The 15,697-nt window shown below is 39.8% G+C and overlaps 1 protein-coding gene across 1 annotated transcript in view; it reads right to left on the bottom strand.

The window, feature by feature from the left end:
- Positions 1–11,611, bottom strand: part of LOC120539914 (DNA-binding protein RFX7-like) — a 154,126-nt gene extending 142,515 nt beyond the window's left edge. The window contains exon 1 of the mRNA XM_039770251.1: positions 11,123–11,611. Within this exon, the coding sequence (XP_039626185.1) occupies positions 11,123–11,259 (137 nt within the window). The 5' untranslated portion in view covers positions 11,260–11,611. The remainder of the gene's footprint in view (positions 1–11,122) is intronic.
- Positions 11,612–15,697: the final 4,086 nt, after the last annotated feature.

Below are 15,697 nucleotides of genomic sequence, written 5' to 3'. Positions count from 1 at the left end.
TTCCAGGAATAGACCCCTGCCAAACCTGCACTGGAAAAATCTGGTTTAGTACATTAAAAGATAAATACAAACAGACAGAAAGACAGACAGGCAAATAGATTAAATGAAAAGCATTTAGAAAGAGAGAATAATATAATATAAAGAGAGCTACAGTATATAGTAGATTTGTGCAGCAGTTCAGAATATTTTGAGTCAGATATACAAGGAGAAGGAGTAAATAACTGACAAATTATTAGATGTGAAAGATTAGATGTAAATGTTTTTTTAGATACTTGAGATGGGTTTGATGTGACTGGATGGATGGATGGATGGATAGATAGATAGGTATGAAAGGCACTATATAACTAATAGATAGCTAAGAATGGCACTATATAATAGATAGACAGATAGAAATGGGAAGGTAAGTACACCCCACTGACTTTTTCAAAATGTTTGAACGGGTAAACAGTAGATCTTTATGCAAGTCTTTGGATAAAGGTGATATACTTGAACAAATGACACATAATATTGTCATGCTGTATTAATTCTAATAATCTAAATTATGGGTAATTTATCACATGCAAAAGTAGGTATACCCTACTTTTTCACTTGACTGTAGACAGATAAATGTGCAAATACTACAATAGATGCATGAGAAAGGCACTATATAACAGACAGACAGACAGACTGATGGGAATTTCTCTTTCTCCTGCAGCAACATACAGCCTGAAACATGCTACAAAATAATAATATGCAAAATGTAAAATCTATCATTAGTCCAAGACATAGTGTAATATACACATTATAAAAAAATGATATAATAAAGAAACACACGTCTCTATACCAGTTAGTCTATTATAACTGACTAGGGTGATCACAGGCATGCTGGGAAGACTCATTATGTAGTCTAATGGCCACAGGTTAAAAAATAATCTTTGAGATCTTGGGATTTAATTGGGGTAAAATATATGGCAATTAATTTTTAATCATTTAAGAAACAAAAGATGGGCAATCTTAAAATGTGGAAAAAAACAGTGTTCTGTATCTGCAGAAGCCTTTGAAAGGTTTTTCCAGAAAGAACTATAAATCCAGAATAAAAAGCCTGAACAGCAACTGAGCCACTCCCCAGAAATTTTGCATCAACTTCTTTATTTGTAATTGTTCAGTCTGGCAACTCAACTCGTCACTTACAAACACTCAGCAGCACTGGGCGACAGCAAACAAAAAGAAGCGGTTTCTGCCATCATGTGACAGTTCCTCGGCAGCCAATGGGCAGAGGGGATTTGACAGCAGTGATTTTGAGAGGCAAACAGCTTATGCATAGCAACAATTTGGGAGGATATGTGCTGGAGCTTAAAAGCAATGTTTTTCCACAATATGCAGAGGCAAAGATAAAGGGGATTAAACACTTAGCCACAACAATTATGTGCAGTGTTTTTTCAATTCTATATATACAAGATATTTTTTATTTATTACAATAAAATTGACAGAAAATTATCCAAGCTTTAAAAAAAGGTCAACTAAACAGTATACTTCAGTCTGAAATGTTGTTTCAACTATTATTTAAATAATTTTTAATGATTATTATTGAATTCTCCCGTGTCCAATTCATTGAAGAACTAAACCCTCTGAAACATGGACACTTTTTTACTCTCTTTGCATTCCCCTGCCTCATAACAGCCCTGCTACAATTCTCCTATATACTGTTCTTTACCCTGAGGCACACGAATCCTTGATTCAGATACCAGCCTGATCTTGGTCTATGTGGCATTACCTTGTTTTCATGGTATCCGTGTTGACTTTTCTCCCACATCTCAAAGGATAGCACCTACTTCAAAATTAAAACAGGTAGCCTTGTAAATTAAATAAATTCTACTTCGAAGCCCTGGATGCCGCACATTTAGAATTCCAGAATACTGTAGTAAAAATATTGTGTAAAATAACAAGCAAAAATAGAAAAAGGAAATTTTAGTACACTAATCAGACTTTGATTTTCTGAATACACTATTGTGGGGAACTGATGCCTATCCTGTCAGTACTGAACACCCAAAGCAGGCAATCCCTAGATGACACACTATTCCACTAAAGGACTTACTCACGCTTGCCTCAATGCTCATTCATACAGGACTAATTTAGACTCATCGTTTAACCTAACATGCTCATTTTTGGACATGGGAGGAAAACACAAGCTGGCCACGGGTAAAACATGCAAAACAAAGGCTGTGACTGGGATAGCTGTGAATTTTAAGAGAGGTTTCATTAAATTAAAATACATGGGGGAAGAGGTAAACAAAGGCAATGCACCCAGTAGTATTAGAAATATGTCTATGGCCCTTCTGATGATATGCTGCTGCAGCGTCTGAAAACCTGAAAACCACACAAGCACCTCTACCACCACTCTCAATTCCTGTCTTGCTATCTTTTTTCCAGACAGTGGTCTCTCGTCCCCTGCCACTGATCCTTTGCCCAACTCACCTTTCATAAAACTGCAGTGAAGATAGCTCCAAGTGGAATTATGGCCCCTGGGGCCATTGAGAAGCATTTGAATGGTCAGATCTAGAAGGCTGCTTCTGCATGGAAACTGATCTACTCTGCTTAGAATCCAAATGAGCCAACAATATAATAAGCATGCTGCAGACACATTAAGAATGCCGAGTGTTTTAAAGGGTCTCTGCAGTCAGTCTTTGTCATATGCAGTAATCATGTACATGATGTGCAAAAACGTCTGTCCCATATTAAGATAGTGTTTGCAGTTTATAATTAATGTACTCATCTTTCGACTAACTAAACCTTAATATTCCAAACAAAAGGCTCCTACAATATTGCAGCCAATGTGAGGAAAAGGTAGGAAACACCCTTGGACAAAATGCCAGTATTTTATATTCTTGCTAAGCCAAATTAGACACCCAACAACCTAACCTTCAATTGTTGGTATGACAGAGGAAATGTGTACACCAGGAGACACCTGCGTAATTCGTGAGAACAACATGAACACGTCACAAAGAAGTGAGAAGCATTAAAACATTGAAAAACTGTGCCAATGACTTTTACAGAAATGTGTATGCAAAAAATATGGTAAACCTAATAATTCCTATATAATCTGAAATAAATGTGCACTCTTCTACTGCTAAACAAAGAATGGTGTACCGATTAGCGCTGCTGCCTCACAAATATGGGAAGATGGGTTTGAATTTCAGTTGGGTCACCTTCTTCATGGAGTCTGAATGTTCTCTCGGCATCTGAACATTTTTACCTCAGGTTCTCCAGTTTGTATCCCACATCCCAAAACTTTGCAGTTTAGGATAACTCTTCCAGAATGTGTGATTATGGATGTATGTGAAACTCTGTCCTGTGGTGGTGAAAGTGCTGTCCAGGTTAGGCTCCTACTTGTGACAGATGATGCCGGGGATGGCCCACAAATGGACAGATTATACTGTATAACGTAAGTAAAAAACAGAGGGTACGTATGTATAAAAGAACAAAATTCAGGGGTCTTATAAACTGTTTTATATAAGCAGTATTAAAAAAACCATCATTTCTACAAGTCTACTGATTGTTGGATAGTCTTGAAGCAACAAAGCCCTGAAGAAAATGCTAATTAAAGTTTCAAAAATCACCCTGTCCACGTTACGAACTCACTTAAGCCAAATAAAAAGGCTCAAGGAGCTACAACCTACGATGGAAGCACTGGGCGAAATGGAGGCCAACAAAGAATTGGGTGCCAGTCAAATGCAGGACACAGTCATGTATACTGGACCAAAATGGTTTTGACAATCAACATAATGTACATCTCTAGAATGTGGAAGGTATATCTTTAGGAAAAATTCAAAAAATATAATAGATTTTGAATGATCAGTCTCTGTCAGGATTTTAACGGCCTTGGTGGTAATGATGATCTTCAATGTACCGAGAAAGAGCAAACTGGATTGGATGGATGGACGGATGGATGGATGCAATAATCATTATCTGTATATACAAAACAGAATGTCTGTTTTTATGTTCCCTATACAACCGTACACCCTTTGACTGATCTGTATCATATTTTGCATAGTTGCTCTATAGGACTGTACGAACAAGATGGTTTACTTTGGAACCCAAACTTTTGACCCTGGGGGTGGGTCTCAGTGTTTTTTTTTTTTTCCCCCTGTGTTACAGTTTGCACACCTGCTGGCTCAGAGTACGTGAGACATTCGAACCGGACTAGAAGAAATAATGACCAGAACTTAACATTATTTACTCGGGCAACGCCATGTGCTGCTTCTATCTACTGTAATATAAAGAGGTTAATGTTGCGTTTTTGCAGGGGGTTGCTGGGTGAGACTTGATCAAGAGTGGAAGTGCAGAGCAATAAAAAGGAGAACCAAAGCATTGTTGTTTAATTGTTTTGTCATCTTTTCTTCATACTATAAGCACTAAGCACTGTTTACCATGAGCTAAGAGGACAAGTCAGACATGACAGCATTCATAGTTACAATCCAACACGGAGTTACTATAACTCTGGAATACAATCCAACCCAAAAGCAACAGATTCTCAATTCACGACAGCAACATTGATTGAGGGGTATTGTGGATGATGTACAGTATGTGACAGCTAGCAATAACAACAGGGTCACCATTTAAAAACACATAAACCTTACTTTTCTTTCCTTAATCCATTCCAAAAATATACCCCTGCAATGCAGGCAGTGTGGTGTAGTGGTTAAGGCTTTGGACTTCAAACCCTAAGGTTGTGGGCTCCAATCCCACTACTGACACTGGTGTGACCATGAGCAAGTCACTTGACCTGCCTGTGCTCCAACTGGATAACCAAAAGAAACGTTACAAGTCGCCTTGGATAAAGGCGTCAGCTAAATAAGTAAATGTAAATGCTGGGTACTTCATTTAGTATTGTATACAAGAAGCAAAACGGATAGATATGTAAGGCATTATATAATAGACACTTTATTGATTTCAAGGAGAAATAGCAGTGTTAAACAGCCTACGCACAAAACTACACAGTAAAACAAATACATAAATACTGCTCATAGTCTCTTTCAATCTATATCAACTAATATATTGAAATGGCAGAAAAACATTGTTTAGCCAGAGGATGCAGTGAAAAATCTGAAGGCACTTGGTTAATAAAGATCTCCAACAGTAGCCCCTGGAGCACTGTGATAGAATTAGCCTGAAGGCTGGCCTTGTTGTCACATAGAGGATGCAAGGCATTGTTCATCGACAAGCTATAGTCTAGTCAAGATCCTTCCCTCTACTACTACATCTAAACAGTCCAGGGGTAGTGCCCAGAGCAGAGCCAGCCTTCCTAATTTATTGGTTTAAGTCTGTTGACATCTCCCGTTTTCATGATACTAACCTATAATAGAAGACCTGCAACCACAGACATTTAGCCACCCACACCAAATTAACTGAAGCCTGCACAGTAAACACAGTCGACTCTTGCCCTTTTTTTAAAAAAAAAAAATGTCTTCTTTGTTTGCAATCCAATCCACATTTCCATCCAGGTACTCTACCAAATATTTAAAAAAGCTGGACCAGTTCAACTTTTACAGCCTCGTTGAAGAGCAGAAACAGGTGAACTTTGCATTTCCTGATGTTCACAATCATGACTTTGGTTGCACAGATACTGAGTTAGAGATGATTCACCCTGCACTGCTCAACAAAGTTTTGAGATACCAACCCTTGTAGCGGAAAAGGCGAGATGGAAGTGGTGAGACTGACTTTCGCAGAGTTAAAACATTATACCTATAGTCATGCCTTTTTTGTTACATTTAACTATTACCATCTAATCGAGCCTATGATGAAGAACACAATGTTCCACCAGCAGGCATGTACCGTACGCTATATTTATACCAGTCTGTGTGGGATGAGGACAAGCAAAGGCTTGTTGTTGATGTACTATAAGCCTTTTATTACTGGACTGCTATTTGATACTGTAAAACAAAACAGTGGTAGACTTTATAAAGATTCCAAAGGGCTGCAATCAGTCTATGAAAATAGAATTCACTTTCTCATCTAAAGATATTAAGCCACAGTGCAGGAGAAAATGTGAAGCTATCTGCACCAAAAATAATGACCACTGTTTATGTGCAAACTTTCTATCATGAGCTCCCAATGGTGTCACTTGATGTCTGGATATACTTAGAAACTCGGCTGTTGGTGAAAGCAAGACTCCTGTGCTGATAAAAACAGAAAGCTTTAGGAATGAAATCAGTCTGCAGGTGACGTCAAGAGCCTAAAGTGTAAACTGATCAGCATTCAGGCACCTTTTTCTTAAGAAGCCAACACTGCCTCATGGGTTTCAATCATATACAATTGCTACAGGCTCATAAGCAGGAGAACAAAACAAAACAGGAATAACCAGCCAGCGGGGAAAAAATAGCATAAATAAGGCTGTCGAGCAAAGTTGTTTGTCTCATGGTGGCATGCCTCATACAATCACCAGTATACAAAGGGACACTGCAAAAGGAGAGGACAATTTCATTTTTTTGCTCTAGTCAGTAATAAATATAGCCGAAAGAAACAAAATACACAAGAAGAAAGCCCCAGTGGATTCAACAGCCATCAGTTTAGTCCATGTGCATAACAATTTAACAATTAATGACAAATGGAAAACCAATGATAATGTAATTTCTATATTTATTTTCTGAACCCTGCCTAAGTCAATTTTACTGTTGTAGCAGGCAACATGGGAGCCTATGTGAACAGCATTAGCCACCAGTCCATCACAGGGCATTCTCATTCATACCATGGCAATTTTGCACTGTCAGCCAACTTACCATGCATATTCATCCATCCATTTTCTGAATTCACTAAGCAGGTTTTAGGTTTGCAGGGAGCTATAGCCTATACTAGACACAGTGAGTACAGTGCAGGAGGTAGGGCCTAATGTGATACCAGTCTAACATTGGCCACAATTATTGTCATCAACTGATCTGATGAGCATATTCATCCATCCACTTTCTGAAGTCACTTAGTCTACATTTACGAGTCACGGGGAGCAGAAATCTTTCACAACATTCAGACTATGTCAGAAGCACACACTGGAAAGGGAGCTATATCATCACTAGACAGTCATTTATACATGCCCGCTTATTGTTGCCAACCAAGCTTAAATACAAAAATATAAAGCCATCCTATGTTTAACCCTCGTAATCATATTTTAGGATCATGGAGTGCCTGACGTATCCCAAAAACAGTACTGTATATACAATTCTACAGTCAGCCGTGAATTTAATGTCAGACCATCACTGGGCACACTCACTCACAAATGGTCACCTTGGTGCTCCCAACAAATCTAAAGTCAATGCTCATCCATTCATCCAGCTCTTTTTTAACCAATTTAAGCAATTGTATAGGTGTGGAAAGTCACAACCTATTTTAGAAACGGCAGATCCACGGCTACAAGATATTTAAGAATTGAGGCCAGTCAGTCTCTTGTCTTACTAAATCATAAAAGCCCAACTTAAGCATCACTAGTCAACCAAACATGAACATTTATTTATCCATCCATCCATTTACGATACACACCTAGTCCAACTTTATATGGTCATCTACAACTGATGCCCATTTCAAGAGGTTCAGGTGCATGTAAGTAGCCAGTAATGGACAGGTCACTGGTTCATCACCTAGCACACTCAATCATCCAAGAAGATATAGTTTTGCCAATCAACATGGAATGCAGGTTAAACCCATCCATACAACAGAGAATGTAAGAAAGAAACCAGGCCTGGAAGGAACCCGTACATGTCTTCTAAATCCCTTATTACTCTGGTAAGTATCTCTCTCACTTCTCTCTGACCAATATCTATACAGTTTTTCAAATCACATAAGTGGCTGGTGCAGTGGGTGGCATTGTCCCTTGACAATGTTTGGAGTGAAGTTCAGTTACTGGGTAGGATACCATCTGTGTGGAGTTTGCGTGTTCCCATGTTTTCCTGGGTTACCGCTAGGAATCTGGCTTCAAATCAAAGAAAAGCTACATACTGTCAAGTTGTTAGCAACTCTAAAATAACCCAGTGTGAAAGTGTGAGTGGGGCCTCTGGCATATTGGCACCCCCCTTTAGAATCCATTGAATCATCACAGCAGCACACAGGCTTGGGCAGATTTGTGGCAGATTAAATTTTATGTAAGTAAATGTAAAGTATTACACATAGAAAGTAAAAATGTAGGTTTGAATATATTAATGGGAGGTTTGAAAATTGAATTTATAAATTTCGAGAAGAAACTAGGAATCATAGTGTACTTGTCACTGTCAACATCCAGGCTGTCTTCAAAAGCTATTAAGAAGGTCAACAGAATGTTAGGTTATATAGCACCCTAATATGTATGGAGTATAAGTCCAGAGAAGTTACGCTTAAGCTTTATAACTCACTGGCGAGGCCTCACCAGAAGCACTATGTACAGTTTTGGTCTCCAGAATACAAAAAACAAAACAAAGTCCAGAGATGAGCAACCAGGCTGATTCCAGGACTACAGGGGACGGGTTATGAGGAAAGATTAAAAGAGCTGAGCCTCTCCAGTTTAAGCAAAAGGAGATTAGGAGGAGACATGATTGAAGTGTTTAAATTAGTCCAGTGGATCAAGATTGTTATTATAAAATGAGTTCAGCAAGAACACGGACACACGTTCTGAAACTTGTTAAGAGTAAATTTTGCACAAACATTAGAAAGTTCTTCACACGGAGAACCACAGAGACATGGATTAAGTTTACCAAGTAGTATGGTACACAGTACACCTTCAAAACTAGACTTTATGTTAATTTGGAAGAATTTAAGTGGAGAGGACTAGAGAGGTTTGCTGGGCTGAATGGCCTGTTCTCATCTGTATTGTTCTAATGTTCCATTTTTGATGGTGAGGACACCAGGGTTCTTTGATTATGTACTGGATAAGCAGGGGCATAAAAACAATACACGAATATACCTTATCTGAAAAGGTGCACTTGACTAAAGTATTTAAAAATATAAATTAAAAACTTACAGACAGCATAGCACATATTATAGGTAAACAAACACAAAAACTGCAACGCTGTTAGTATAAATCTGTGGAATGCATTACATGTATTTATTTGGTGATGTGACAGCACACTGCACTTGAAAATCAATTCAATTTCTGACTTGTGTAACTTTTATGTGGAATAAACACAATCACCTACTGATCATGACAGTTTCCTCTTAAGATTTATTGGTGACTTCAAATTAGGAATGCGTGTGCTTTGTGATTTAGTGGTGCCCTGTCCAGTGTGGATTCCTGCCTTGTGGAACAGACACCTGGCAAACCTACACTGAAAAAGTCTGGTTTTAAACATAAAAGGATAAAACCATGCAGACAGAGACTCGGGTGAATAAATAAATGAAATGAAACACATTCAGAAAAAAAGAATAGATATTCCATAAAAACAGCTATATAACAGATTCCTGCTGCCATTTCTAACTTTTTTCAAGTGGATAGATTGGGAAAAGCACCACATAACAGACAAACTAGGAGGCATGAAAGATCATGTCTAAGTGGGGCACCCACTACACGAAAAACTACCCACACTGGGACCCGAGTGCAGTGGCTGACACCTCAGCACTACAATTGTAGGAGGTTTTTTTTTTTTTAAACGGTGCCTGGAGGGAGAATTTTATTTGTTAGAATATCTAATGAGCTTCTGTAAAAGCTAAATTTCCCCTTGCAATGAATAACATACTATCTACCTATCGAATTCGAAGACTTTAGACACTTGATGTATAAAACAGTGCGGATTGGGTGACTGAAAATTGGGAGACTGTTTACAGGGCAACCAAGGATCCAGACTAAGAAAAAAATCCTATATTTTAAAATTCCAAGACTGACCTGAATGCAAAACAAGAACCAATCATGGACGGAACACCAATCTAATGCAGTACATACTTCACACAGCCACAATTGCGCACACGCTTGCTATAAACGTTTAGAAACCACAATCAACTTTCCATGCGTGTATCTTGAATGCAGAAGAAACTAAAACAGTTATATGATAGATAAAAACAATATTTATTCAATTAGACATCCTAGTGTACAAGAGATGTGTGTGCATGCTCTCATAAAATAACGTGTATAGCTAAAACATTCTTAAAGATTCAAATGTACACACATGGATGTGTGTATATATATATATTATATATACATACATACTGTACATTATTATGAAAAACTGACATTATTTACAAACTCGTATACTTAAATTGGATAAGCGGATGCACACCCACCTTTTACAAAAACTTGTATACAGTGCATTTTGGGAGCCACAGTGTACCAGCCTGCTACAGGAAAATCTGATTGGCTTGAAAAGCTCTAGTAAATGAGCACAAAAGAATTATCAATGTGCTGGTGCATGCACCATGATCACAGCACATGAGCAAAACAACATTGCAGTCCTCAGGCTTGCATTCATAAAAAAAAAATAAATAATCCATTTATTGAAGGGGGTAAATCGGGCAGCATGCAATAAAACCCTGGGGGCACTGCTATCCTGTTTTGTGTGTTACTAATCCGTGCCGTTGACAACGAGGAGTGTGCAGGGCTGTATGGGTTTTTTTTTTTTTTTCTTTTTTTGTGTTTTGTTTGTTTGTGGGCCATGTTTGTCTTCCTACTTCCTATACTGCAGAGCACGCTTTCATGCCCCCTTTCACCATAATCGTTGAAAAAAGAAAAAAAAAAGATCGAAGCTTGCACTGGTTTTATTTTGCAGCGTGCCCTGCATTCTGCAGACGGATTTTATTAACACCATTCTTGCTGCTCCGTGCTTTAGCCATTCCTCCCTGACCGTTTTAAATGCACGTCTGGGGGGTCTCTACTCCCCTCGCCAATACAGAGCATGAAGTTCTCACAGTCACCCATCATTAGAATTCGCAGCGCGGTCTTATTTGTCCCCATCAGCATATCTCGGGCACACGCAGCATAAACAGTATGAATAATGATATTAATAATAGCCCTACAAGTAACGTGGGGCTGTGCACTTACTGAAAAGCACGCCTCTTGTTATTCATTCAAAAGCACACACAACTGCACACCCAATAAGTGGAATCGTGAATACAAATTGAATAGCGAGGTCACAAAAAAGAGAAAAAAAAACATGCAACAACCGTTTAATCTGTGTAGAATATTATTTATGTTTCTTACCAGATGGAGTTTTTGATTTTGTGCTGCAAAGCGGTGGCCTCTGCCCCTTGCAACCCCGGAACAAGGGCTGGCAGCGCCCCTGTACCCGAACTCGCCTTCTGATGTTGCTGATCAGGTTGTTGCGGATCCTCGGCCATCGTGAATGATGATGAGACTCAGGAGGGGATGAAAAGGAGGAGATCTTTAATAAGTAGGCCTCAGCCTGGACCTCGAGTGAGTAGCTCTTCCCCGACAATGGCACATCACGGAGCGGAGCAGCTTGTTATTGGTATCGCTTCAACCATATAGTAGCCTTCGTAAATGTTTATAGACCATGGCTGCACGGGTGCTAATTTTCAGTTTGTACGTGTTTCCTTTTGAATTCGTTTTTGCCAAATCGATGTTTATGATTTTTTTTTTCTTTTCTTCTCCGTATATTAAAGGAGCCACGCTTCTTGCCAGATTTCGCTGCAGCCGAAAGCTACTCGAACGGTCACCGCCGTCGCTACTGCTGCTGCCAAGCAGAGGCGCCAAGCCGCGCATGAGCAATGCGCAATAGGAACAGCAACAACATTACAGAAGTAACGGGGTGGGGGCGGGTTGTGGGTGCCGAGAGTGAAGAAGGAGTGGGGGCGGGATGGGGATCGGGGCGACGAGTTGCTCGTTCCTGTTGCCTGGAGTCTCTGATGTTTACATGGAGATTGTAATGCACTCCAGTTAGCCTCAGCTCAGGCGTTCAAAACGGGAATTCCAGTCGGGGAGCAGGTGTACACGATGGCGGTTGGGGGAGGCGGAGACGGACGGAATACTGTAGTGAGGAGCGAGGTTGCTCACGAACTGCTACTCCGATGACCGTATGATAGCAAGACCGATATCCTATTTCAATAGCACGACTCCAAAGCACCCTTAACCTTTCATTCAAGCAATGCTTAGACATTCTACTTTCTGCTGGCCATTAAAACGGAAGGTACGAGACTCTGAACCACCGCCCAGTGCCATCACATGCAGAAATAGCGGAGATCACCTCAAATCACTTGATCAGTGCTGTTCAAGAGAGAATAACCACAAACGGCTACATCACTTTTATTAGTTACAACTGCTATAAAGAATTTGATCAACACGTATTTGATGTATCGCTTTTAATTGTGTGAAATGTCACAAATCACTTGATCGACCTTTTTCAAAATCTTTTAATAGTGTGAATTGCCATAAACCCGTTATTTTATATAGCACCTTTATTAGTCACAACTGCCGCAAGCTGAGTTAACACAGCATTGCCCGGGTGAGACAGCTGACACAGTGGAAAGGTAAAAAGTAATTATAAATTATGTATTCCCAAACTTTATTATATAAGAACATGAGACATTTGACAAATGAGAGGAGAACATTTGGTCCAACTAGCTTGTTTATTTAGCTAATAGCTGAGCTGTCCCAATATTTCATCCAGATCCTCCTTAAAAGTTGTCGAGGTTTCTGCTTTCAGTGTCATGTCTCAGTAGTTTATTGGCCTCCAGTCTAGGTTTGGTTTCTGGGTTATGCCAATGCTGCCTGATCAGGCTCTTATCACCCATGACTCTTCATTAGATTAAGGAACTTTGAAGATGTTATGTTACTTAAGATATTAGTGGTCATTCAAACTATCCATCCATCCATCCATTTTCTAACCCGCTGAATCCGAATACAGGGTCACGGGGGTCTGCTGGAGCCAATCCCAGCCAACACAGGGCACAAGGCAGGAACCAATCCTGGGCAGGGTGCCAACCCACCGCAGCATTCAAATTATTAATGTAATTTTACAAAATAAAGATTGATCAAATACTTTGTCAATGTTTATCCTCATTAAGATACTATAAAAGGTATTTTTGTACATCCTTTCCAACAATTATCATTTTAAAAAAGAATATATAAGATAATATAAGAACATTAGGAATTTGACAATCAAGAGGACACTATTCTGTCCATCTGTCTTGTTTGTTTAGTTAATACCTAAGCTGTCCAAATATCGCACCAGATCCTTGTTAAAGGTTGTCAGGGTTTCTGCTTCAACCACATGCCATGGTAGTTTGTTCCAGACTCCCATAACTCTTTTTATGAAGAATTGCTTCCGGGCCCCCAGCTCTGAAAGCGTTTCCCCTTAATTTCCCATTGATGTCCTGTGATTCACCATTAAGATGAAATAATTCTGCTAGATCTACTGATTTTGAAGATGTGAATTAGGTCCCCATGCAGTCTCCTCTGCTCAGGACTAAGCAGGATGAATTCTCTGAGTCTTTCGGAGTATGGCATGTCCTTAATTCCTGGGATGCACTTGGTTGGTTGGTTGCTTTCCTCTTACTTACTTACTTAATGTCCTCTATCCCGTGTAAGACATAGACCGCTTTCCAAGCTTGACATCAGCCCTCCAAGGTTCACAGTTTTGAGCTAGTTTCTCAAGTTGTCCCCAGGTGTGGCGCGTCCTCTTGATGTCCACCTCAAGGTTATGATACCAGGTGTTTCTTAGTCAGCCCCTGCTTTTTCTCACCTGGGGATGACCATGGTGGATACCACGGAAGGGCTAGTATGGGATACTACAGCTTGGTTTGTGCTGGTATTGGCCTATCCATTTATTTAAGACTCCATAAAAATTATTTTGTACGTTATTTTCAAACAGTTCCCATTTTAAAAAAGAAACACAAAAATTTGACAAACGAGAGGAAACCATTTACTCCCTCAAACTTGTTTGTTAAGCTAACTGCTAACCTGTTCCAATATCTCATCCAGATTCTTCTTAAATGTTGTCAAGGTTTCTCCTTCAACCACATGCCTTGGTAATTTGTTCCAGAGTCCCACAACTTTTTGCGTAATGAAGTGCTTCCTGGCTTCAGTATTAAATATGTTTCCTCTTTATTTCCACTGATGTCCTCATGTATGTGGTTCACCCTTAATTTGAAAGAATTCTCTTGGATCTACCCTATCAATGCCTTTGAGGATTTTGAATTGTGTTTAAACATGTTCAGAACATAACTATTGTTAGTAATGGAAATCTTCTTTGTATTCAATATCTTGTTTTTGTTTTCCTTCAGGTGTAAGGGACCCTAAATTGCAATAAATAACTCCAGACACAGCATGAGTCTACCCTGGAACTCTTGGAGTCATGACCAAAATAGTGAGGGAAACATCTATTTAAAGAAAAAGAAAAAACGGTCAGAAATTGAACCCATATTTTTGGTTGAAACATTCTAATCATCATACTCCACATGGTGTTGTTTCTCTGCTGAGTGATAGATCACACTGAAGTATTTCAGACCATCTGGACTTGTCCAGGCATTATTTCCAAAATTTGCTGTAAATTTAAAGTGGGGAAAAATAATTGTGTTTACACTTAATATGATTTGTGATCCCAATCAGCTATGATAATTGACTCAGCTGAGGGACATGACCACTCACTCCAATCCTGGGACATCCTCACTACTGCACGTGAGAGCAAGCCTGAAAGTTGTATGTCAAAAACCTGACTTGTGCAGCTTCAAATATAACAGATTGTTTGAGACCACAAACTACAACAAATACCTGTGGGGACAATATGGCTCCACCTAGGCGGGCATGTGGCCATGATAAAAATTATGAGGTGTTTACATCTGTGTACGCACTTTATTGTTCTTTTTGTTGTTTATGAGTTGTGTGTTTTATTTGTACATATTTTCTACTGTTTATAATTATGTACTTTCCCTTTAAATGTGTTTTTTTATGTTCTTTGTGGGTGGAGCCCTAAGAGGAAGGACCACCCTTAGGTCACACCATGCCAGGGCCTCAAAGTACTTGGATGGGACACCACCTAGGAAGAAGCTTGGGCTGCTGTTGGAAGAGATGTTATATTTCAGCCAGGGCTTGACTTCTGACTGAGGTTCAAATTTTTGTTTTATATCTGCTTTATTAATTTTTGAGTCTTTGATTTATGTTACTGTTACTTTAGTTTATTATTTGCTTTATTTCTTATACCTGTGTTATGTGCCTTGTGTTTAGTAGGTGCGTGCCCAAGAGGCAGGGCTACCTGCCCATCACCACAAGGCAACTGCCCTGGTGGCTTTGGGGACCACGGGAACTGAGCTTGGAAGCTCAACCCTATAGGGGCCCGTGGTTAATGCCAGGGGTGCCCCAATGCCTGAGGAGCCCTGGCCCTCAGCACATCCGTCACGCCCAGAAGTGCTGAGGGGAAGAAGACCAGGGACATCCGGAGTGCTTCCGAGTGCACAGCCGGTACTTCCGCCACACTGGGGAGTGCCGGCGGAAGCTAATCGTGAGGCACCTGGAGCACGTCCAGGTGGGGATAAAAGGGGCCACCTTCCTCCATTCGATGGCTGGAGTCAGGTGGAAGAAGGACAAAGTTTGAAGGAGAGGAGTGGAGGCGGCCTGAAGAAAAGACAGAGGCATTTTGTTAAGGCCTGGACTTTTGAGGAGTTTTGGGGTTGGTGTACCTTGTAAATAGAGTATTTGTAAATAAAGCATGTGTTGAGTGATTATAACGATGTCTGCCTGTTTGTGGCCGCTTACCATTATATATATATATATGTATATATATAGTGGTAGATAGGGGGCGCTCTTGCTCCCTTGAACCCC

Source organism: Polypterus senegalus, chromosome 12, assembly GCF_016835505.1.
Source record: "Polypterus senegalus isolate Bchr_013 chromosome 12, ASM1683550v1, whole genome shotgun sequence".
NCBI lineage: Eukaryota > Metazoa > Chordata > Cladistia > Polypteriformes > Polypteridae > Polypterus > Polypterus senegalus.
The sequence above is the reverse complement of the archived record's forward strand: the minus strand, read 5'-3'. Positions and strand labels throughout refer to the sequence as shown.